At 37.5% G+C, this 20,013-nt stretch overlaps 2 protein-coding genes across 3 annotated transcripts; one reads left to right on the forward strand and one right to left on the reverse strand.

Moving 5' to 3' along the window:
• The first annotated feature begins 233 nt into the window (after positions 1-233).
• LOC142545251 (L-arabinokinase-like) lies at positions 234-10,313 on the forward strand. Of its 2 annotated transcripts, XM_075652312.1 has the most exons (29): positions 234-547; positions 1,124-1,231; positions 1,327-1,395; positions 1,506-1,589; positions 2,258-2,334; positions 2,820-2,886; positions 3,304-3,361; positions 3,484-3,551; positions 3,647-3,709; positions 4,395-4,448; positions 4,547-4,649; positions 4,732-4,841; positions 4,931-5,050; positions 5,706-5,762; positions 5,904-6,076; positions 6,171-6,339; positions 6,574-6,657; positions 7,213-7,338; positions 7,612-7,742; positions 7,822-7,903; positions 8,083-8,170; positions 8,306-8,349; positions 8,445-8,540; positions 8,623-8,699; positions 8,858-9,052; positions 9,329-9,494; positions 9,587-9,658; positions 9,762-9,965; positions 10,044-10,313. In XM_075652312.1, the coding sequence occupies exons 1-29, from the start codon at positions 458-460 to the stop codon at positions 10,152-10,154; spliced, it is 2,946 nt and encodes a 981-aa protein (XP_075508427.1). In that variant the 5' UTR covers positions 234-457; the 3' UTR covers positions 10,155-10,313. The 2 variants fall into 2 exon arrangements, with proteins under 2 accessions (XP_075508427.1, XP_075508428.1); XM_075652313.1 differs by lacking the exons at positions 234-547; positions 1,124-1,231 and having other exon boundaries at positions 1,336-1,395; positions 1,483-1,589.
• Positions 10,314-10,573: 260 nt separating this feature from the next.
• LOC142545250 (DDB1- and CUL4-associated factor homolog 1-like) lies at positions 10,574-19,666 on the reverse strand. The gene is made up of 14 exons (XM_075652311.1): positions 19,253-19,666; positions 17,576-17,657; positions 17,326-17,442; positions 17,010-17,188; positions 16,070-16,925; positions 15,896-15,993; positions 15,345-15,768; positions 14,570-15,172; positions 14,306-14,485; positions 13,672-14,226; positions 13,424-13,534; positions 13,191-13,309; positions 11,451-13,068; positions 10,574-11,362 (listed from the first exon to the last, which is right to left on the reverse strand). Exons 1-14 carry the CDS (start codon positions 19,474-19,476, stop codon positions 10,700-10,702), a joined length of 5,829 nt encoding a protein of 1,942 aa, XP_075508426.1. The 5' UTR covers positions 19,477-19,666; the 3' UTR covers positions 10,574-10,699.
• Positions 19,667-20,013: the final 347 nt, after the last annotated feature.

Consider the following 20,013-nt stretch of genomic DNA (forward strand, 5'->3'; position numbering starts at 1 on the left):
GGTTTAATTAAAAGGGATTGACAATGAATAAGCAAAATCCATTATTAATCGGCAAAATCTATATTCAAAGTTCAACTCAGAATCCATTCTAATTAGTGTAATCCGATCCGAGATTAAAATCTATTTATTGTTTTTTATATTAGGGAAAGTTAAAATTTTTAAATTAAAATACAGAGAGTGGATTTTCCTAGTACTGTAACGCCAAAATCCTCGTATGATGATACGTAATCAAGCGAAATTGGATCCCACCGAAAAGTCCAATAGATTATCCTAATAATCGTTAACAAGGAAAACTTCTCCTGACGTCAAATCAGAACCCCAGCCACTAAAAAGTAAAAACTATTCCCAAGAAAGCGTTGGATGTACAAAAGTGCAATTGCTTGATTTTCTTGAAATCCCAACAATTTACGCATTTGCAGAGAGCGAATTTTTTTTGTTCTTCGTCTTTACAGTAAGGATGGTTTCAGAGGAATCAAGAAAGCATCCTTTGGTGTTTGCTTACTATGTCACTGGCCATGGCTTTGGCCATGCCACTCGGGTTGTTGAGGTTTGTGTGCTTGTGATTTCTTGAAGAAGACATTTTTTTAGGGTGTGGGTTGTCGGGTGTGGTGGGTACTAAGATGGAACTTATATTGACTTTGTTGATTCTTGCTTCTTCTTCTTTTTTCAATTTTTGATTCATGTTATTTTCTTGATTGAAGAATTCTGGTTCATGGTCATTGATCATCTGTTACTTTTTTTTTTCCTCTGATTATTCGTAGTTGGTCGGTTGTTCACAGAGAAACCTTTTTTTTGTTCACATTAATTTAGAACCCATACATATTCAAAATTAAACAAATTATCTCGATTCCAGCGGGTTTAATTTTTGAATTAGGAACTTGCTCGAATTGGATCCTTTTGATTTCTAAGGAAGATACATTAACAAAGTTGTTCCAAGAGATTGATTGGCATTTGTCGTAAATCAATAATTAATTACCAAATGGTGGCATTTGGCTCACGAGTAAATCATTTTCCCTTTTCATCCAGTTGAAGTACTACGTTAGGAACATGATGAAATTTTTTGGTTTTTGTTTCTTGATCCGTTTTATGCTATGTTCATTTTGAGCTCTTGAATCATTTTTAGGTTGCTCGACATCTCATTCATGCTGGACATGATGTTCATGTGGTTACTGGTGCACCAGAATATGTTTTTACAACTGAGATAGAGTCTCCTCGACTTTTTATTCGCAAGGTCTCTTTATTCAGGCACTGTTCCATGATAATCTTTTACTTCAGATATTCTTTTCCAATGTTATCCTCTCAAGAGTTAATTTTCCATATTTGTAGGTGCTCTTAGACTGTGGAGCAGTTCAAGCAGATGCATTGACTGTTGATCGTCTTGCTTCTCTAGAGAAGGTATATTTAGTTATTCGTATGATAAAGAAATCAGTTTTATCCATCCATAATCGGTATTGACCCTAGTATCCTTTTTTTGCTAACCAGTTACCTCATATTCATTGGTTTAGTATTCAGAGACAGCCGTTGCACCTCGTGATGCTATTTTGATGACAGAAGTGGAATGGCTGAAGTCCATCAAGGCAGATCTAGTGGTAAAAATTTATCCTGCGATGAATTAACCTCGGAAAAATTTATTCATTCACGAAGATTGTGGAAATTTTGTTTTATCTTGGGAATTCACGATGATTGTATAAATGTTGTTTTATCTTGGGAGTATTGGGGAGAGATGCAAGAAGGAAGTGCAAGAATGACAATTTCTTTTTATGAAAAGATTTTATGCAATAAAAATTTAAATGAATATAACAAAAACTTGCAGATGCATATTGATGAATCTGAAGTAATAATAATTCCAAAGAATGAAGTGGAAAGAATCTTGAAAAAAAATGTAACTGTACAGCATTGAGTAGAAAATGTCTTAGTGTTCTTGTACAGAGTGCAGTGCTTTCTTTTCATATTTATGGTCTATAGAAACCTGACTCAACTAACAATTGATTTAACCAATTAACTGTCTAATTGATTAACTGTTCTAAAAATTAGGGAAATGTGAATGCCATCAAGCAGTAAGCGATATCAGCTGATCTTTTCTTCATGCGAACAGTTTCACTTGAAAGCGTTTTGACTCCCATCCTGCTTTGCACCAAATCAACTACTATTTCTTTTTCAAAAACTTTGATACTTCATATTTTCATTCAGATGTCTTCTGCAAGAGCTTATTGTGTTTTATTTTGCATTGTTGTTGTACATGCTTGTACAAGTATAGGTATCAGATGTTGTTCCAGTTGCTTGTCGGGCTGCTGCTAATGCTGGAATTCGGTCTGTTTGTGTTACCAATTTTAGGTTACAATCTCTCTACTCTCTCTCAATACACATTATATATATGTATGTATGTGTGTGTGTGTGTGTGTGTGTGTGTGTGAAGATCTCAACACACAATATATGTGTATATCTACATACACACACACACACGCTGGAAACTCTCAAGTGGAACATGGTTCAAAATAAATTTGTGCCAGCAATTTTCATGATGTATAAAGATCTGCTTGTTCTCTTTGTGACTAAGAATAATAAGAATGATCATTGACCGTCTCTAGTAAACTTCCAAGACACGCTCTTTCCCTTGATTGAGAGCATTGATCGATTGGTCTTCTGACTTTAATTCATGGCATTATAATCACTAACTCTAGACACCTTGAGTTTGCATCTGTGTAGAGTATATTGTTGATACCATTACTCATCTAATTCCTTTTATATCCTTCTTTGATTTTTTTTTTCCATTTCTAATATCCTTGCATTGTGCTCAAACATTTAATATCTGTCTGCAGCTGGGATTTCATATATGCTGAATACGTGATGGCTGCTGGCTATCATCACCGATCCATAGTTTGGCAGGTGGCGTACAGTCATAGTAAAGCTGTCTTTCAAGCCTTACTATTTATTGATCTTTTATGTGTATTTTTTGGCGTTGTTCAGTGTCAATGTAAGATCTTAAATGGAATACATGATAAGGTTGCAACATGCCACTCACTACCATTTTTAGATCCTGTTTTCTCCTTTTTGGTGGCTGTGATTTTAGGGCAGTGAGGGGCTGTTAGGGAAAGATTGCAATTAATACCTTCAAAAGCATTTTCATATGCTTTAGTATTTTAATTTATTTGATATTAGGTGTTTCCACTCTATAATTTAGTCAATTATTCTCTCGACATTTTTGCTCTTGAAACACTTGAACCATTTACTGTGTATTGTTCATATTACAATTCTTGGTACTCTATTTTCATTTGATTCCAATTTAATCATGTGACTTTTCAGATTGCAGAGGATTATTCACATTGTGAATTCCTTATTCGCCTTCCAGGATACTGCCCGAGTATGAAAACATAAACAAATTATCAATTTAATATTCTTCTTTGAATCTTCATTAACCGTAAAATAAGTGGATGAAGATGTCTATTTTTTATATTATCTTTCACATGGATTTGCGTATTATAGTGCCTGCATTCCGTGATGCAATAGACGTTCCATTGGTTGTGAGGAGATTACACAAGTCACGTGAGGAGGTATGTGAAAGAAACAACCAACTTATAATTTGTAAAATAATGTGAACATATGCCACTTTCATGCCTCATTCATTTACTTTATCATGACATTCCAGGTGCGGAAAGAACTTGGAATCATGGAAGATGTGAAGGTTGTTATTCTTAACTTTGGTGGACAGGTAAACATTCACTTTGTGAAGATTTTTTTACCAGAACTGTGGATAGGCTATGGGCCACAAATTGATTTTTCTCTCTGTAGATATTTATAACCAAAAAACGTGATCATATTTTTCACAGAACCTATTATTACCCAATTTATGTGGTAAAATCTAAGTGTCCTGCATTAACAGCTGTCGTTAAATCTTGTTACTTGTAGTTGTATCACGTTCAATTGTGATGCGTCCCTAATATGACAATACCCACGATGAACTTTGATTTATTGGATTTTCTAAAGTGCTTTATCTGCTGCACATTAGAAATCTGATTAGGGCGGTGTTTTGTCTAATATGACAATACCCACGATGAACTTTGATTTATTGGAAAACGGTTGGACAACGATGTTACCGGAATTTAAGCATTTAATTATTGCGGATGTGATTAGGGATTGGGATTATGTTTGTTGTTGACTTAAGATCTCTATTTTTATTCTTTTTTTGTACTCGAGTTCTTGGGATTACTATCCTTTGTAATCCACTATATTATTCTAATGAAAAGTAGTTTCGTATAAAAAAAAAAAAAATATTAGTTCACATTCATTTTTATTTTTTTCTTGCTTTGTGTGGATATCATTTTGAAAGTTTTCTGTCCTCATGTCTGCATTTACTTGCACTTGTTCCCACATTATAATGTAGCCGTGATTTGCAGCCAGCTGGTTGGACTTTAAAGGAGGAGTACCTGCCTCATGGATGGCTTTGTCTGGTATCTTTGTTGAACTATATTAGTGAATTGTTGGTGCTTGAATGATGTATCTGGGATTCAGCGATGAAGAATAATATGCTAGTTTCTTTCTGGTTTAGGTTTGTGGTGCTTCTGATAGTCAGGTCTTTCCTCCAAATTTCATAAAGCTAGCAAAAGATACATACACCCCGGATGTGATTGCTGCATCTGACTGCATGCTTGGTGAGTTATGGAGCTTGTTTTGCAATGGATGGTACGTTTTCAATTTCAAGCAGTTTATAAGTCTACGTTTCCTTGACATCAGGAAAAATTGGATATGGGACAGTCAGCGAGTCTCTGGCATTCAAGATACCATTCATCTTTGTACGTAGGGACTACTTCAATGAGGAGCCATTCTTGAGAAATATGCTTGAGGTTTAATTTTTAATGTGGTTGTCCTTGCCTTTTTCTGAAATCAACTGTTTCTTCACTGGATCAATGAACATGTGATCACCGGTTATCAGTTCTATCAAGCTGGAGTTGAGATGATTAGAAGGGATTTACTTACTGGACACTGGAGACCATACCTGGAACGTGCAATTAGTTTGAAACCTTGCTATGAGGGAGGAGTCAACGGTGGTGAGGTACCTCATCTTCCTTTATTGTTTGAAAATCTTACTTGGTGAAGTTCAAAAACTGGCATCTGTCGAGCCTATTTTGATAAACATCATCGGAAAACAAATGGCATTATGGATCATAGCATCATGATTTGTTCACCTTAGTAATGGAAAATATTTCTCATTTGCATCAAGATTAGAAATGATCCAGTTTAATATCATTTCTCTTGTTTGTGCTTCCATTGCTCCTATATTTCGTTAAGATGGAGGATGTACTGCAAGGTGGTTAGTTAAAGATAGTATTGTTTATTTTACTAAGTTTTTGCTGATACATGATACTTTTTTCCTCAGACTGCGCAACTAAATTGGCTCATCACTGAAGACATTTTGATTATTTATTTTTTGGTGGAGTTCATGACAACAAAATTATTATTTTTTCTCAAATGGACGTTATCCTGATTTGAACTCGAATTATTTGTCTGACATCAGACTAATCCTCCAAGACAATCAGTTATATTTTAATATAATGATACTACATTTTTGTTTGTGCATCTGTGTTTATTTATCTTCGTTGAAAACAAGAAAATCCTTCATACATGACTTTGAAAAGCCCGGTCTTGCTGGTTTATATTGTTTCTAATTGTATGAAAATGTAATACTCTGATTTGATTACTACTTCCAGGTTGCAGCTAATATTTTGCAAGATACAGCTTCAGGGAAAAATTATACATCCAACAAGGTGAGATTAACTTGGTATTGTCCTGGACATTTTCTCTCTACCATGCCAAGATGATATGTATGTACCTTTTGAGAGTCCGTGTAATGATTTTGACCTGATTGTCTCTTCACTATTTTTGTGTCCTAATTTCTTGAGCTCTAGCTTAGTGGGGCTAGGAGATTACAGGATGCTATTGTTCTTGGGTATCAACTCCAAAGAGTTCCTGGAAGAGATCTAAGCATTCCAGACTGGTATGCAAATGCTGAAACTGAACTTGGTCTTCGTACGGGTTCTCCAACTGCTGAAATTGATGAAGATAATCTTCTTATGCCTTCGTAAGTGACTTTTTTCTATCAATAATCCTAATTTTTCATTGCCCATTCAAGTGTCGAATGTATTCTTACTTTAACATTTTGTCTCTTTTGCTAGATACCTCGAGGACTTTGAGATTCTTCATGGAGATTTTTTGGGTCTCTCTGATACTGTGAGTTTCTTGAACAGCTTATCAGAATTTGATGTTGTCCATGATTCTGGAAAAGGTACCGAGAAACATCAGATCAGGGAGCGGAAAGCTGCTGCTGGTCTCTTTAATTGGGAGGTATCTTTAATTCAGTTCGGTTTGCTGGTACTGGCTTGAAATTTATATTTAATATGGGAAATATATTTTTCAATGATGCCATGAGAAAATAAACCAAAATATAAAGCTGATGATTTTTTAATAGCATTGACACCATGAAAAATTGAACTCCGTCCATTGCCATGAAGTTGGATGACTCCTGCTGCTCTATTAATATATAAGATGTTATTTTGCAATATTAATTGTCGGGTGTAGGAAGACATTTTCGTGGCAAGAGCACCAGGAAGATTAGATGTTATGGGTGGAATTGCAGACTACTCTGGAAGCCTTGTATTGCAGGTAAGTGAATTTACTCCAACTTCTAACTCCCAATCCCACCCCACCCCATCCCCACCCAACCCCACCAAAACAATAGAAAATGATGCGCAAGAAAAATATGAGCTGAGGTTTGTTTTTGTCAGGGAAATGTTTTCATTTTTCAAAAATGAAAGCAAATGATTTTCATCTTACTTTCATCTTGTATCTAAAACCACACTTCACCCCATCACATTATCTCCTATTCAATCACTGCCTACAGAAAAAAAAATCTCAGAGAAGACAAATCCAAAAATTCGTTACAATCTCCAAGTATCATTGTCAGAAAGTGCAGTTTCAGACAATATTTTTTCTGGGAATTCAGGAAACGAAAACCAAATATACCCATGGTATTTCACGCTCACCGAAGTTTGTGTTCCAGAAAATCAAGTATAAATAACACTACAAGAAGCATGAGTTGATGTACTGATCACCACAATAAGAGGGAAAGCTTGTAGTCTGTCTGAACTACTATTATATCCAGAGTTTCTGCTGCCACATTGATTACATTTTGTCAATGATGTCATGATATATCTACAGATGCCAATCAGAGAAGCTTGCCATGTTGCTGTGCAAAAGATTCATCCAACAAAACAGAGACTATGGAAGCATGCTCAGGCCCGGCAGGATGCCAAAGGACAAGGACCAACTCCTGTTCTGCAAATCGTATGCGATTCTCCTTTAACTGAAGTTCTCATATAGTTCAAAAAATTTGTGATCTTAACTTCAGATGATAGGGGATGAGGTTGAGGCCAGTATTTGCGGCTACCATGTCAAAGTTAATCCTTAGTGTCAGTTGAAAGTAATAAAGTTATATGATCAATCTATTAGGTTTGTAGAGTGAATGCTGATTTCATCATTTTCAAGCCAACAGAATTTGATTTTGAATTTGAATATTTTAAACTGATATTATTGTTGTTGTTGTTGTTGTTTGTTCAGGTATCTTATGGATCTGAATTAAGCAACCGTGGACCAACCTTTGATATGGATTTGTCGGATTTCATGGATGGGGAGCAACCAATGTCGTATGAGGCGGCCAGGAGTTACTTTTCTCGAGATCCATCCCAAAGGTTCAAATCTTACCAGTGGTCTGTTTTTCTGCTTTTGAAAAGTCTCCTATGCGTTGCACTAACCATATTGCTATTTTAGATGGGCTGCATATATTGCCGGAACCATCCTCGTGTTGATGAAAGAATTTGGATTACATTTCGAGAATAGTATTAGAATGCTGGTATATTACAAATTATAAATTCAAAGACATGATTTCCTTTACTTAGTTTGTGTTCTTCAGAAATTTTATCAAATTTGTGCAACTTTTCTTTGTCCACACTTTTTTTAAACATTTCTTTGCGTCTTTTGTAGCAAGTGATTAGTTAGAGTTTTAATTTAAGCTTATCCTGTATGTTGTAGGTATCTTCTGCTGTGCCGGAAGGTAAAGGGGTCTCTTCTTCTGCAGCTGTGGAGGTTGCTACTATGTCTGCAGTCGCTGCTGCTCATGGTTCTCGAACTACTCCGTTAATTTGCTGTTAATTTTATTCCATTTTTCAAAATTATGTCATGATGCACTTATCATTCCCTAGCTTCGTATTTGATCGACCATATGTCTAACCATGCCAGCATCTGCTTTTTTCAGGATTAAATATCAACCCAAGAGATCTTGCTTTGCTCTGCCAAAAGGTTTGAATTCTGAAAACGTGCATCATAGGCATTATTCTAGTATTTTTTGTATCTTTATGATGCTTAAATCTCTGTAAATATTCATATGTGTGAAGGTGGAGAATCACGTAGTTGGAGCTCCGTGTGGTGTGATGGATCAGATGACTTCTGCATGTGGTGAGGCTAACAAACTACTTGCTATGGTTTGCCAGGTATTTGAGGATTGGCGGGGAAGACAACATTTTCTTGTTAAAATTTAGAAGAAAATTTTATTACATGTAATACTTGGTGCAGCCTGCAGAGGTATTGGGTCTGGTGGACATTCCAAGTCATGTACGATTTTGGGGAATCGATTCTGGAATCAGGCACAGGTATAGGTTTTATATCTTGTTCTAGCTTGGAGGTCTTTTTTATCAATTCAATGTACCTACAAACTCAATATTGATACAGTTTTTCATCAAATTTTCTTGAAATATCTTTTACGTGGTTGATTCCCTCTTTTTATCTGAAATAATGAATCTTTTTGCAGCGTTGGCGGTGCTGATTATGGATCTGTGAGAATAGGAGCCTTTATGGGCCGAAAAATCATAAAATCGGTTGCGTCAGAACTGTTATCACAATCTTTGACTAATGGAACAACCTCTGATGATCTGGAAGAGGATGGAATCGAACTACTTGAAACCGAGGCAGCCCTGGAGTACTTGTGCAACTTATCGGCCCACAGGTGAAAAGAAAAAAAAAACTACCCATTCGAAATCATGCTTGCTTGCTAGAGAGTTGACCTTTTGGAAATATCTTCTGCATTATTTGGAATTGCACTGTGGTAGCTTATATGAAAAGGGAAGAAAATATGGTGCTTGGACGACTAAATAAAAAAAAGATTTAAATTCCATGCTAATTGATCGCTATAGCTTCTGTATCAATGCAAAAACTCGATCTATAAATTTAATCATTCACCTTGTGTCGGATTCTAACCAACACGATGTTTACCCAAATTCAGATACGAAGCTCTTTACGTTAAGCAACTTCCTGAAACCTTGCTTGGCGAGACTTTCTTGAAGAAATATAATGACCACAGCGATTCGGTCACTGTAATAGATCATAAGCGAAATTATGGACTCAGAGCAGCTACCAAACATCCCATATATGAAAATTTTCGAGTCAAGGTATGCCAAAAAAAGACAAGAAAATTGGTTTTCATGTCATTTTGCTGTATTAACTTTTAGCTCTTACACATGGTGATTTTATATGACTACAGGCTTTCAAGGCTTTACTTACATCTGCAACTTCAGACGATCAATTGACTGCTCTGGGAGAGTTGATGTACCAGGTATAGTTATAAAATAATGCTGTAACTAGACACTATGTGGCAAGATAAATTCTATTAAATTACGTTTAGTGTTTTTTCTCCTTACGAGCTCGTTTCTTGACAGTGTCACTACAGTTACAGTGCTTGCGGACTCGGTTCAGATGGGACAGACAGGCTCGTACAGCTGGTTCAAGAAATGCAACACAGTAAAAATTCGAGGGCAGTAGATGGAACCTTGTATGGTGCAAAGATAACAGGGGGTGGATCTGGTGGGACCATTTGTGTTGTCGGCAAAAATTCTTTAAGAAGCAGTGAACAAATTCTTCGGGTTAGAAACTCTCTTTAATAATAAAAAATTGTGATATAAATCTTTATAATTTTCAATTATGTGATCCTGAATTTTCAGATCCAGCAGAGATATAAAAGTGCTACAGGTTATTTGCCTATTGTCTTTGAGGCTTCGTCTCCAGGTGCCGGCAAGTTTGGTCACCTGAGAATTCGTCGTCGTCGGATTTGATTATGCACATATATTGATCTTCATATTTAATGGAGTTAATGGCCTTATTTCTGTACGTAATTTGATAAATAAATAAACCAACTTTTGATTGGTGCAAGGTACGACCATTCATTTGTTCACAAGTTGATTAAACTCGAATGTTATGGGTTATTACTCCTACTTCCAAGCTTATCTTTTCACATCAAATCCGATTATATTCGAACATGTTTAATTGGGTGGATTCTGTTAATGTTATATTCTAAGGAAATGAAAAGACATGATAATTAGAATGACTTGTATTAATTTGTAAATACCAAAATTTTTGCTTATCGCGCCACCACCCTAATGGTGAATAATTTTGGGTAGTGAGATGGATTTAACCGCCAAAAGAAACATATGGTTAGTAGATTTCCAAAGAACCTCAAAAGGCGAAGCAACTCAATTACAACAAAATTTCAAATAAAACTTAACAAATATTTATTTTATATCAGACCAATAGCCTACAATTTACATCTCTGCGTTTCAAAACCCCAACCTTAAAAACCCCAAATCCAACCACGTCTCTATTAAAGCAAATCCTCATCTCCGCTACTAAAGGATTCAAGGAAATCACTGTCATCATCCTCATCACCTTCGGTAACAATCTCCAGAACCCCATCCCCATCAAAATCGACACCATCCATCATGAAATCCCCATCATCATCTTCATCTTCAAATTCGCTCAGACCATCGTCATCATTACTCATGTCACCGACATCACTCTCACCATCTCCAACAAGATCCTGTTCCAAGATCGAATCATCGTCACCTTCATCATCTTCGTCTTCTTCACTCTCTGCATCATCGGGGTCAGAATCATCATCGGTCGGTTTGCGTCGACCAATTTCATATACCCTAGCAGAAGAATACATCTCGTCTTGGTCATCCATCGTGATTAAACCCAAGAAAGAATCAGTTGGTTCAGTTGCAAAGTCAAGTACACAACGGTCTACAGGAACCGTGGCAATGTCAGAGTAATTGACTGCATCAATAGTGCGGAAAGCAGAGAAGAGAGGATGCTTCACTCGACGAGTATTATAAACTGAATTGACGTCTTCAAGATTTCTCCTCAGGATTGCGTATATAACATCACCACTGGCATTGAACGTTATAGCTGTCTGATCCAAGGATGGGACGCTTCGAAGGAGCCTCAGATTTCGAAGATCCCAGACCTCAGAGTTTATAATGACCTGTCAAAACATTAGTTAAGAACAACAGAAACGAAATTTCTCACAGCTGTGTTAAAACTCCTATTGAACAACTCGACATCAAACATACCTCGTTCCCAGCAGGATGAAAACCCCCTCCACCATGGTCCGTGAATTGATCAAAGCGATGAATTGGGCCCGAACCCCTTCGATCCCACAATACTCCATTCCAAAGCAGCATGGAGTCTGATGGGCTAAAATGAACAAGAGAATATGCATGGCCACGACCAGAATGAGGGTTAGATGTATCTGAAAGCGTCATATCTAACTGGCAGGTATGAACATCATACAGAAGAATTTCTCGGGGGCTTGGATCTGATCTTAATGCAGCAAATACAGAACCCGAATTACTGAATCTTGCAGCTTTGATTCCCTCAAAGGAATGCTTTGGACCACCTGAGATTGAAGATGCATCCCACAAGCGAACATCATTAGAACTTGAAGAAATAACGAGTTGATTTTCACCCACAAAATGTGACTGAACGAGTGTCAAAGGAAACTGATGACTGGTGCAACTCTCCAACACACTGTTGTTGTTGGAGTCAAACACTTTTAGTTCCCCAGAATGGCCACCAGTAGCAATCCGAGAAGAATCTCCCAAAAACGAAATACAAGTTAGCAGGGAACTGGTATCATCTCTGCATGTCCGCCACGGTCTGAATCTGCCATAAACAAACTGTCGGTCCTTACGACTTCCATGAATTCCCCCATACATACTTCTAAATTCACGTGTGCTCAACCGTGCTGTCACATTTGATGGAGCATCAAGGCTTCGTCTTGGTTCGGGACAGACATGAGGGTGCAAGAGTGAAAGAGGTGGTAAAGTTGTGATAGGAGCTGGGCATTGACGATGTTGGTGCTTCAAATACTGTACAACTAGAGAATCCAATGTAACCCTTTCTGAGCCACAAGGTTGTGGATCATTGAGAAGGACATGTTGAGAAAAAGAAGTCTGGCCTACCTGAGACCCAGTAAACCGGCTTTCATCAATATCAGCTGATAGAACATTAGGTGGCAATCGACTATGGTGATCCTTTGGAGCTAGACTTGGTGTGCAAAACAGGTTAGCATCTGGCTGAAGACCACTTCTACGAGCACTATTAGGTGTGGTAAAACTAGGAGAACTGAGTAAGTGATCACCAGAATTAAGTCTTTTCCCAGATGAAATCAAACTGTTATCTCTTGAATCTGTTAATTTTCTTTTCATTGGCAACACAATTGGAATTCGAATCTGTACATCTGCATCACCACCTGATTTCATAGAAGATACTGATGGAGTTCCTTGATTATCTGCAGCAACATTAGATCTTTTGGAGCTCATATTATTTTTTATGTTCGATAACACCAGGCTGTCCTCCAATTTGGGTTGAATTTTTGAGTAACCAAGAGCAGCTGAGCATGCCAATGGTTTCTTCTTTGAAGAGAAAACAGCTGAGTCACATCTCAATCTAGAATCCTCAAGGTGAGTATAAACTTTTGGCTTATCCGAGAGAAATCCACAAGCAGCACGTCCAGATGGCCATTGAATTTGTAATGAGGGGACTTCTTGTCCAAAACCTTGGTATGATAGAGACGAGGGAGCAGCTAAAGAGGGCAGAGGTGTCAACAGCGCCTCTTTGAGAAGCAGTGCAGCAGTTTCTGGTAACCCAGTTGCTTGAAGGTGCTCATGGACAAGAAGTAAAAGTTCCCTAAAAGAGTGAAAGCATGTGAGCGTACAAAAGGGCGAGAAATAAGAAAGGAGGGGCATGGAGAAGTAGCTCAAAAATTGTCTTGCACTTATAATAGAACACTGAACCAGAAACGCTGATACCTGGGATCATAAGAAATGGGAGTTGCTGCAGCTATGGCAGCTCGTTCAATACGCCTCAATGTTGGGGTAGCAGCATCACTAGCCGATAAAGTAGTTGCACGACCAGAATTAGTTACAACCTACAAAGACAAAAAATAATCGTAAACGAATGTCTAGTAACAAAAGCACACTTAACACCAAATAAAAAAGCTCAGGCCTTCAATAAACTTCCATACAGATATATAATTGCATACCCCGATGAGCTCAATAGTCACTTGGGCAAGCTCTGACTGCCATCGATTCTGTTCTCCACCAGGGGTCTGGCTTCCAGAATCACGGATAAGCTCTGACAGCTTTTTCCCCACCTAAAATAAAAAGTCAGAATCAACATCACAAATTACTAAATTTTAAAGCCCTCTGTTGTTCAAAGCAATTGCACAACTATTGGACTTCGTAGTTTAGTAGTGATTTCAAATAAATTGTATTTGCAGTTGACACTAACCTGAAGCTTTGTCAATATGTGTGCAATTGTATCATCTCTAGCTAAACCAAGAAGAACTCGGCATGTGAGAGCACGAAGACAGTCAAGAGCAGCAGGAGATGTAACCATCCGGGGTTGAAGGAGCTGAAGAAGAACTTTTATGCCATTGTTTGCACGAACAGCATCTCTAGCTTGACGATATCCTTGTTCCAGCTGTGCAGCAAGCCCAGCACAACCTGCTCCAGCACCTAGAGATATTCTACGATCTCCAACTAACCCTGATGCCACTGTAGATGCAGATGCTTGTGACAATGTATTACCAACAGATGATGCAGAAACTACAGATAAGACACCTCTATCCACTGAAGAAGGTTCCCCATTCCGGTCCCTTGGTTCATTCTGGCTAGGAACGTTGGCAGCTCGATCCACATTTCGGTCCCTAGATTCCATGGCAGAACCATTTCCACTTTGGAAGGAAGTAAACTGCTGACTTTGCACGCTGGCACTTGATTTATTGCTGATTGATGGAGGAGGGCAGACAAGGTTTATCAACAGATTCAAAGCTGGCTCAACAATCTGACATTTTGAAGATGATGTAACTATTATTAATAAATAAAAATGATCTAAATAAGCCCAAAATTTTTGCAGGCTTTACCTCAGGTTCAACATAACCGGCACCATTTGCCGCATCCAAAATGACAGCTATACCAACGCGATCAGTACTTAATGTCGCATTTACAATGAGTTTGCGGCTATAAGGGACCAAAGTTACAATGTGCAATACACCAAGTGCATATTGAAGCAAATCGTGCAAATAGCGTTCAACTGGAGGGGCCTATAAAGCAAAGAAAATGTCAAAAAAAAAAGACGAAAACCATTATAAATATTTAAAAAATGATATAACAATACTAAGTTGCACCTGGCACAATTCTAACATGGTTATATGACCATTTGAATTTAAGAATTTGTCAACCACAGGCCAACGAGTCCTCACAAAAGCAGGACCAAGTTTTCGATCCTTCTGTATTTGACGAAATACGGCATCCATTGCCTCGTTACTTATATCGAGTGGCTTGTCGGCAGCCCTAATAGCTGAAATGTTCCTCGTTGGTGGTGCACCACGAATGCTTTTAGTGGGACGAACCGAATCCACAAGCAAGAGCAAATGTGCTCTAAAATATTGTCGCAGTGCAAGACAAGTATGATATGCTATTTGCTTTTCGGGTGAGGTCAGTACCACTGAAGGAGATTGGTCATTTCGAAGGGACACCGGGTTATTTAATTGCCCATGAGGAATGCCAGATCTCACTGATGCAGCATCATGCAAAAGATGAAGAAGTTTCTGTAGACCTTCTTGCGCATCAAATGCATCGATGACTGCTCTGAAGACAAAAGCAGCAGCAAAAAATAAAGCGCCATTTTTCCTGGACTGATCCTGTTGACATTGAAGAAGTTGAAGAGCCAACTCAACAACCTGGTGAACAACATTGGAAGGAAGGGCGCACACGCGTTCCATTATCCCCTGCAAAATAATCTCATTAAGTCTAAAGCAGCTAAAATAATTTTGAATATAAAAATACCGATATAGGGTTGAGAGAAGAAATAGAAAGCTGCACGAACAAGGGCAATGTAATCATATCAGACTTCAGGGAGAAACACACTTGAAAATGATTAATTCTGAGGGTAAAAACTACCTGAATAGAACCAATTGTGTATAAGCAGGAAGACAGACCCAAAAAAGTTGGGGCACTTCTCGAAACAGCAAGCAGTCTCTGAATGCCACCACGATCAACAAACAATTGACCAAACTTTCTATGAGCCGCCAACGCACAAATTAACTTCAAAATGTCTTGCAAAAGAAGCATGGTTCTTGAAGCCTTTATATGCTTAGAACTTCGCTGCAGCAAAGCAACAGTGACATCAACACCCTTCTCACGAAGCACAGGACCAAGGACTTCCATGTACTCCCCCAGAATCACAAGACACTGGATACAGAATTTCTCCCTTAGCTTCGCAAGGGAGTCACTCTCCAGGATGACAAATTCACCAATATCTTCATTAACTTCTATCTCTGTAGGTCTTGGACGTCCTGAATCATCATCAACATGAGTTGTGCTCCTACAAAAATAGGTCACATAATCTAGATTAAGTTAACAAATGACAATGGACAAAATATGCTATTATAACGAATGTAATTAGTAGAAATCAGTACCAAGCTACATAATGAAGGATATCAACCACTAACCTCGAAAGAGAAACAGCTTTTGCTGCATCTACAACAGTGGATAAAGCTCTTGCAGCAGCAGCAACTGAAGCTTCCTCATCATTGGTCTTTCTGTATTCCTGAAATCAGAAAATAATACACAATGTATAAAAACTACATATCTGTGTGCATTCAGCTAGAAACTAATATATTCACCTCAAAAGCAGCAGTCTTAACCAATTCTGCAGCATCATCACCAGCAGCCCTTATGGCTACTGAAGGAGCATTGGCAGCTCTTGCTTCAGCCTCAGCAGCTCTAACAGCTTGTTTAACCAAATCAATAATATCTTTAGATCCAACTCTGCATTCTTGGAAGCAGTCATCATTGTCTGCCCTTTCAAGCATAGAATCATCAGCATCGGTTCTTTCTTGGCCTCTCTTAGCTTCTGACATTCTTTTCAAATCTTGAATTTTAGTCCCAATTCTGTCCTTTGAGTTTCGTGGTTGTCCTGATCTATTGCCGCAACAAGGAGATGTCAAAGCTTGCTCATTTTCTAACACTCCTTCGCTAGACCGACCTTTTCCCCTAGATCTGGGAAACCCACGACCTGATTTTCCAACAGTCTTTGATTTTAATTCACAGAAATCTCTAATGCTGCATTTTTCGTCACCTTCTGCTTCTACCTCACAAGCCTCAACCTCAAGAGCTATACTATCAAGAGGTTCCTCATTAACAGAAAAATCATCTCCATATGCCTGCCTACTGCCATACCTATCACGATCCCTCTCTGTTTCATCCAATGACAAACAATCCCTATCACGATCCTTTTCACTGGTATGTTTTCTTGAAACATCTAAATCCAAGTGTAAAGTCTCTGAAACAGACCGCAACCTACTCCGATTTTCCTCTCTGGATTTCGGGCACACCATAGTTGACGCACTTTTGTTCTCAATTAATGGACTGGAATCTTTTTGAGTTGTGCTTATCTCGCCCAAAACTCGAATACGTAGGTATCGCATTAGCTTAGCTGGCAGTCCAGATGTTAACACATCTTCCACCACTTGACCACCACTAAAATCACAAATGCCCAAAACGAAGAGTTACAAAGAGAATGAGGACAACATAAACAAAACAAAGAAGTTTATGAGAACATACCAGGCCAAGGATACAGCAAGTAACCCAGTAGAGTATGTGCGCAACATTTCAGAATCTGGGGTCTTCCTTTTGCCAGTTTCAACCTTCCAATTACGATCATCAGCAGACGACCGAGGTATCTCATTTATCACCCAATCTCTTATATTCTTTAGAACATCATCTTCAAATACATGTGGATACTGTATTCAAATTTACTTATTCTTCAAACCAAGGAATACAAACTAACCAAAAGAATGAAAATAACCAAAGTAGGGCATGCATCAAGGTAGTAATAGTACATTAATGAAATATTAACACTTGTTGGATATTATCATACCATCCAAGTTAGTGAACAGCTGAAAAGAAGCCTTGTGGTTGCTGCTTGTACTGATACCGAGTATCTACTTTCAGTCAGAAATTTTGAAGATATCAGTTCAAAACACTCGTCATTCTCCTGCAGAAATAGAAACAAGAAATCAACTTTCTAAGCATTTAGACCGATCCCATCAGCTCTCCCACATATCAAAAGGAAACAATAGCTAGAGCAAATGAAGTCGGAAAATGCAAAAGGAAAAGTCAGCAAATACCCGAATAAGGTTACCCAGCCGTCCGACATTATGGGCAGACCTGCCATTACTTGTTGACGAGTAATCTGGAACCTCCATGTATCTAAAGCATTGCCAAAGAGAAAATATTTGGTAAGAAAAATTTACTAGATTTGAACTGTTGTAAAATTGGATAAACCTTTCAAAAAAATAAAAAAACAGTCTTATTTAATAAAATTATAGTATGTCATGCTTTATGTGTCATGGTCTCCCATTAACTAACTAAATTCCTAGAAGTTCTAAGCAGTAATAAAGGTAAATATACACAACACAAGATAGCCTATTCGACGGTCCTCACACTCCATTCCGCCAGACCATCTCTGTTCCCAGAGGCAAAAACATAATATAGAGTGAGTGGTTTCAAAGTTACAATTCATGTAATTTCATGCTTATTTGTTTATTGCAATTGTTTCAAAGTTACAATTCATGTAATTTCATGTTTATTAGAACTACACTATCATGTTAACCTAAAAATACATTTTTCTGAACAAAAATGATAACCAGGTGATCTGCCAAGTGTATCACATGAATCTCCATGTACTAGGTAACTCTAGTTAGCTACACCATCTTAATTGTTGTCAGCTCGACTAAAAGTAAAAAAAAAATAGTTCGTTTGTCCAAAGTCTCTTTTACCACTAACGGATACTTCCACACCTTAACCAACAATTTCACATTTTACAGAAAACACAGAAACACTATAAAATCAACATCATGAATTAAAAATAAAAAGAGCACGTACTCCAAATCAGGCATCTTATAAAACAGCATAGAATAATTGATGAGAGGACTGAACAGAAAGCATATGACACATACAGCACAAACTAAACTGGCTCTACCCACAAAAAATATATATTCTATATCCTCACATTGCGAATAAAGTAATATTTCAGAAGAACAAGATATAAATGAAGAAATAAGATAACTGACACGCCATATTCTCACCTTACAACCAAATAATATGCTTGAACTAAGATGCATTAATCAAGCATTTCATTCAGATATATGTTTATCAAATTTATTCAAAATGGATAGAATAATTGAATACTATAATAGTTAATCCATAATATGTGCAGAAATAACCATTATTAAAGATACGGTAGATAGCATGAAATGGACAGTAGCATAAACTGAATAAAACTCTTTCCGTCATTAAAAATTAAAGTTCTTGGGGTTCCATGTGTCACTTCCAAAACAAAAACAGAATATTGATTTGAAACATTCACAAAGATACCCAATCTAAATTAAATAAAAGCTACTGATGATGTGTTTGGAACGGAGAAAGAAAGAAAAAGAAGAAAAAAAGACAACTGCACTTGTAAAAGTAAAACAACATTGAGGTAGGACAGCCTTGAAACCTGAAAATAAAATGAATAAATTTCTCTCTCCCGCTCTGTTTCTTTCATGGAAGAAAAAAGAAAGAAAAGAAAAGTGATTCCCAGCACCGATTACAGTAATAGGTAGCATCTCTTATGAGTCTCTTTTATACTAGTTATAAAGCCCGAGACCTACAGTTAAATCAATTGATTGGTAAACGCAAAAGTTTCACCTAGGAATGCAATGGTGTGTCCATCCTAACTTTTCAAAGAAAAAAAGAAGGATATTTTCCTAATAGAAACACCACCGTCCAAAAGATGTTTCCACCGGGCACACAAATAATACCTGGATTCTTCGGTCTCGAGAAGAGTAGCAAGGGCATGGAGCGCATTGGGATTAGGGTTTTCAGGGTTCGCAACGATCCTGTCCATTAAGGCCTGCGCTTTCGACATCACTAGTTCATTCTCACCCTCCTCTTGCTGCTCCTGTCGCTCTTCCGTCTCGTTTACCTCTTCGGTAGCGGATTCAATCTGCGGCGACGGAGGTTGGGAATTCCTAGCGGCCTCCATCACAATTAATTACTTGATAAAACCACCACAATACCACTGATAGTAATGGAGTCTAGGTAAAAGATTGATCTCAAATTAGTATTCTCGAGTAATTCGGATTTCAATTCCAGATGTTTCCGGCGAGATAGAACGAGACCTGTGTTTTGCCCTATTTATAGTGTCTTGAGGAAATAGGAGAGGTGAGGCTTGAGAGGGGGGAACGAGTTTAATGTACAACACTTGCAGCGCGATGTATTTATTAAGTGAAAATTGCATACATAAAAATTCCAAGTTGAATAAAACCCCAATAAAATATTAATATGTGTTTTTTTTTTAATACCAAAAAATGCTCATATAACCTTCTGTATATACAAATTTATGCGCTTTTAAGCGCATTTGATTTGATTATATTATATAAGCATTTCTCACTTTATGTTTCCAAATACACAAAATTATCTTTACGACAACGGAATAAAATACTAGCAAATTTCATTTATTTTTAGACTACGTTTGCAAAAGAATATGTTTTTAAAGAGTAAATAAAATTATAAATTATGA

This window comes from Primulina tabacum, chromosome 5 (assembly GCF_025594145.1).
Source record: "Primulina tabacum isolate GXHZ01 chromosome 5, ASM2559414v2, whole genome shotgun sequence".
Lineage (NCBI taxonomy): Eukaryota > Viridiplantae > Streptophyta > Magnoliopsida > Lamiales > Gesneriaceae > Primulina > Primulina tabacum.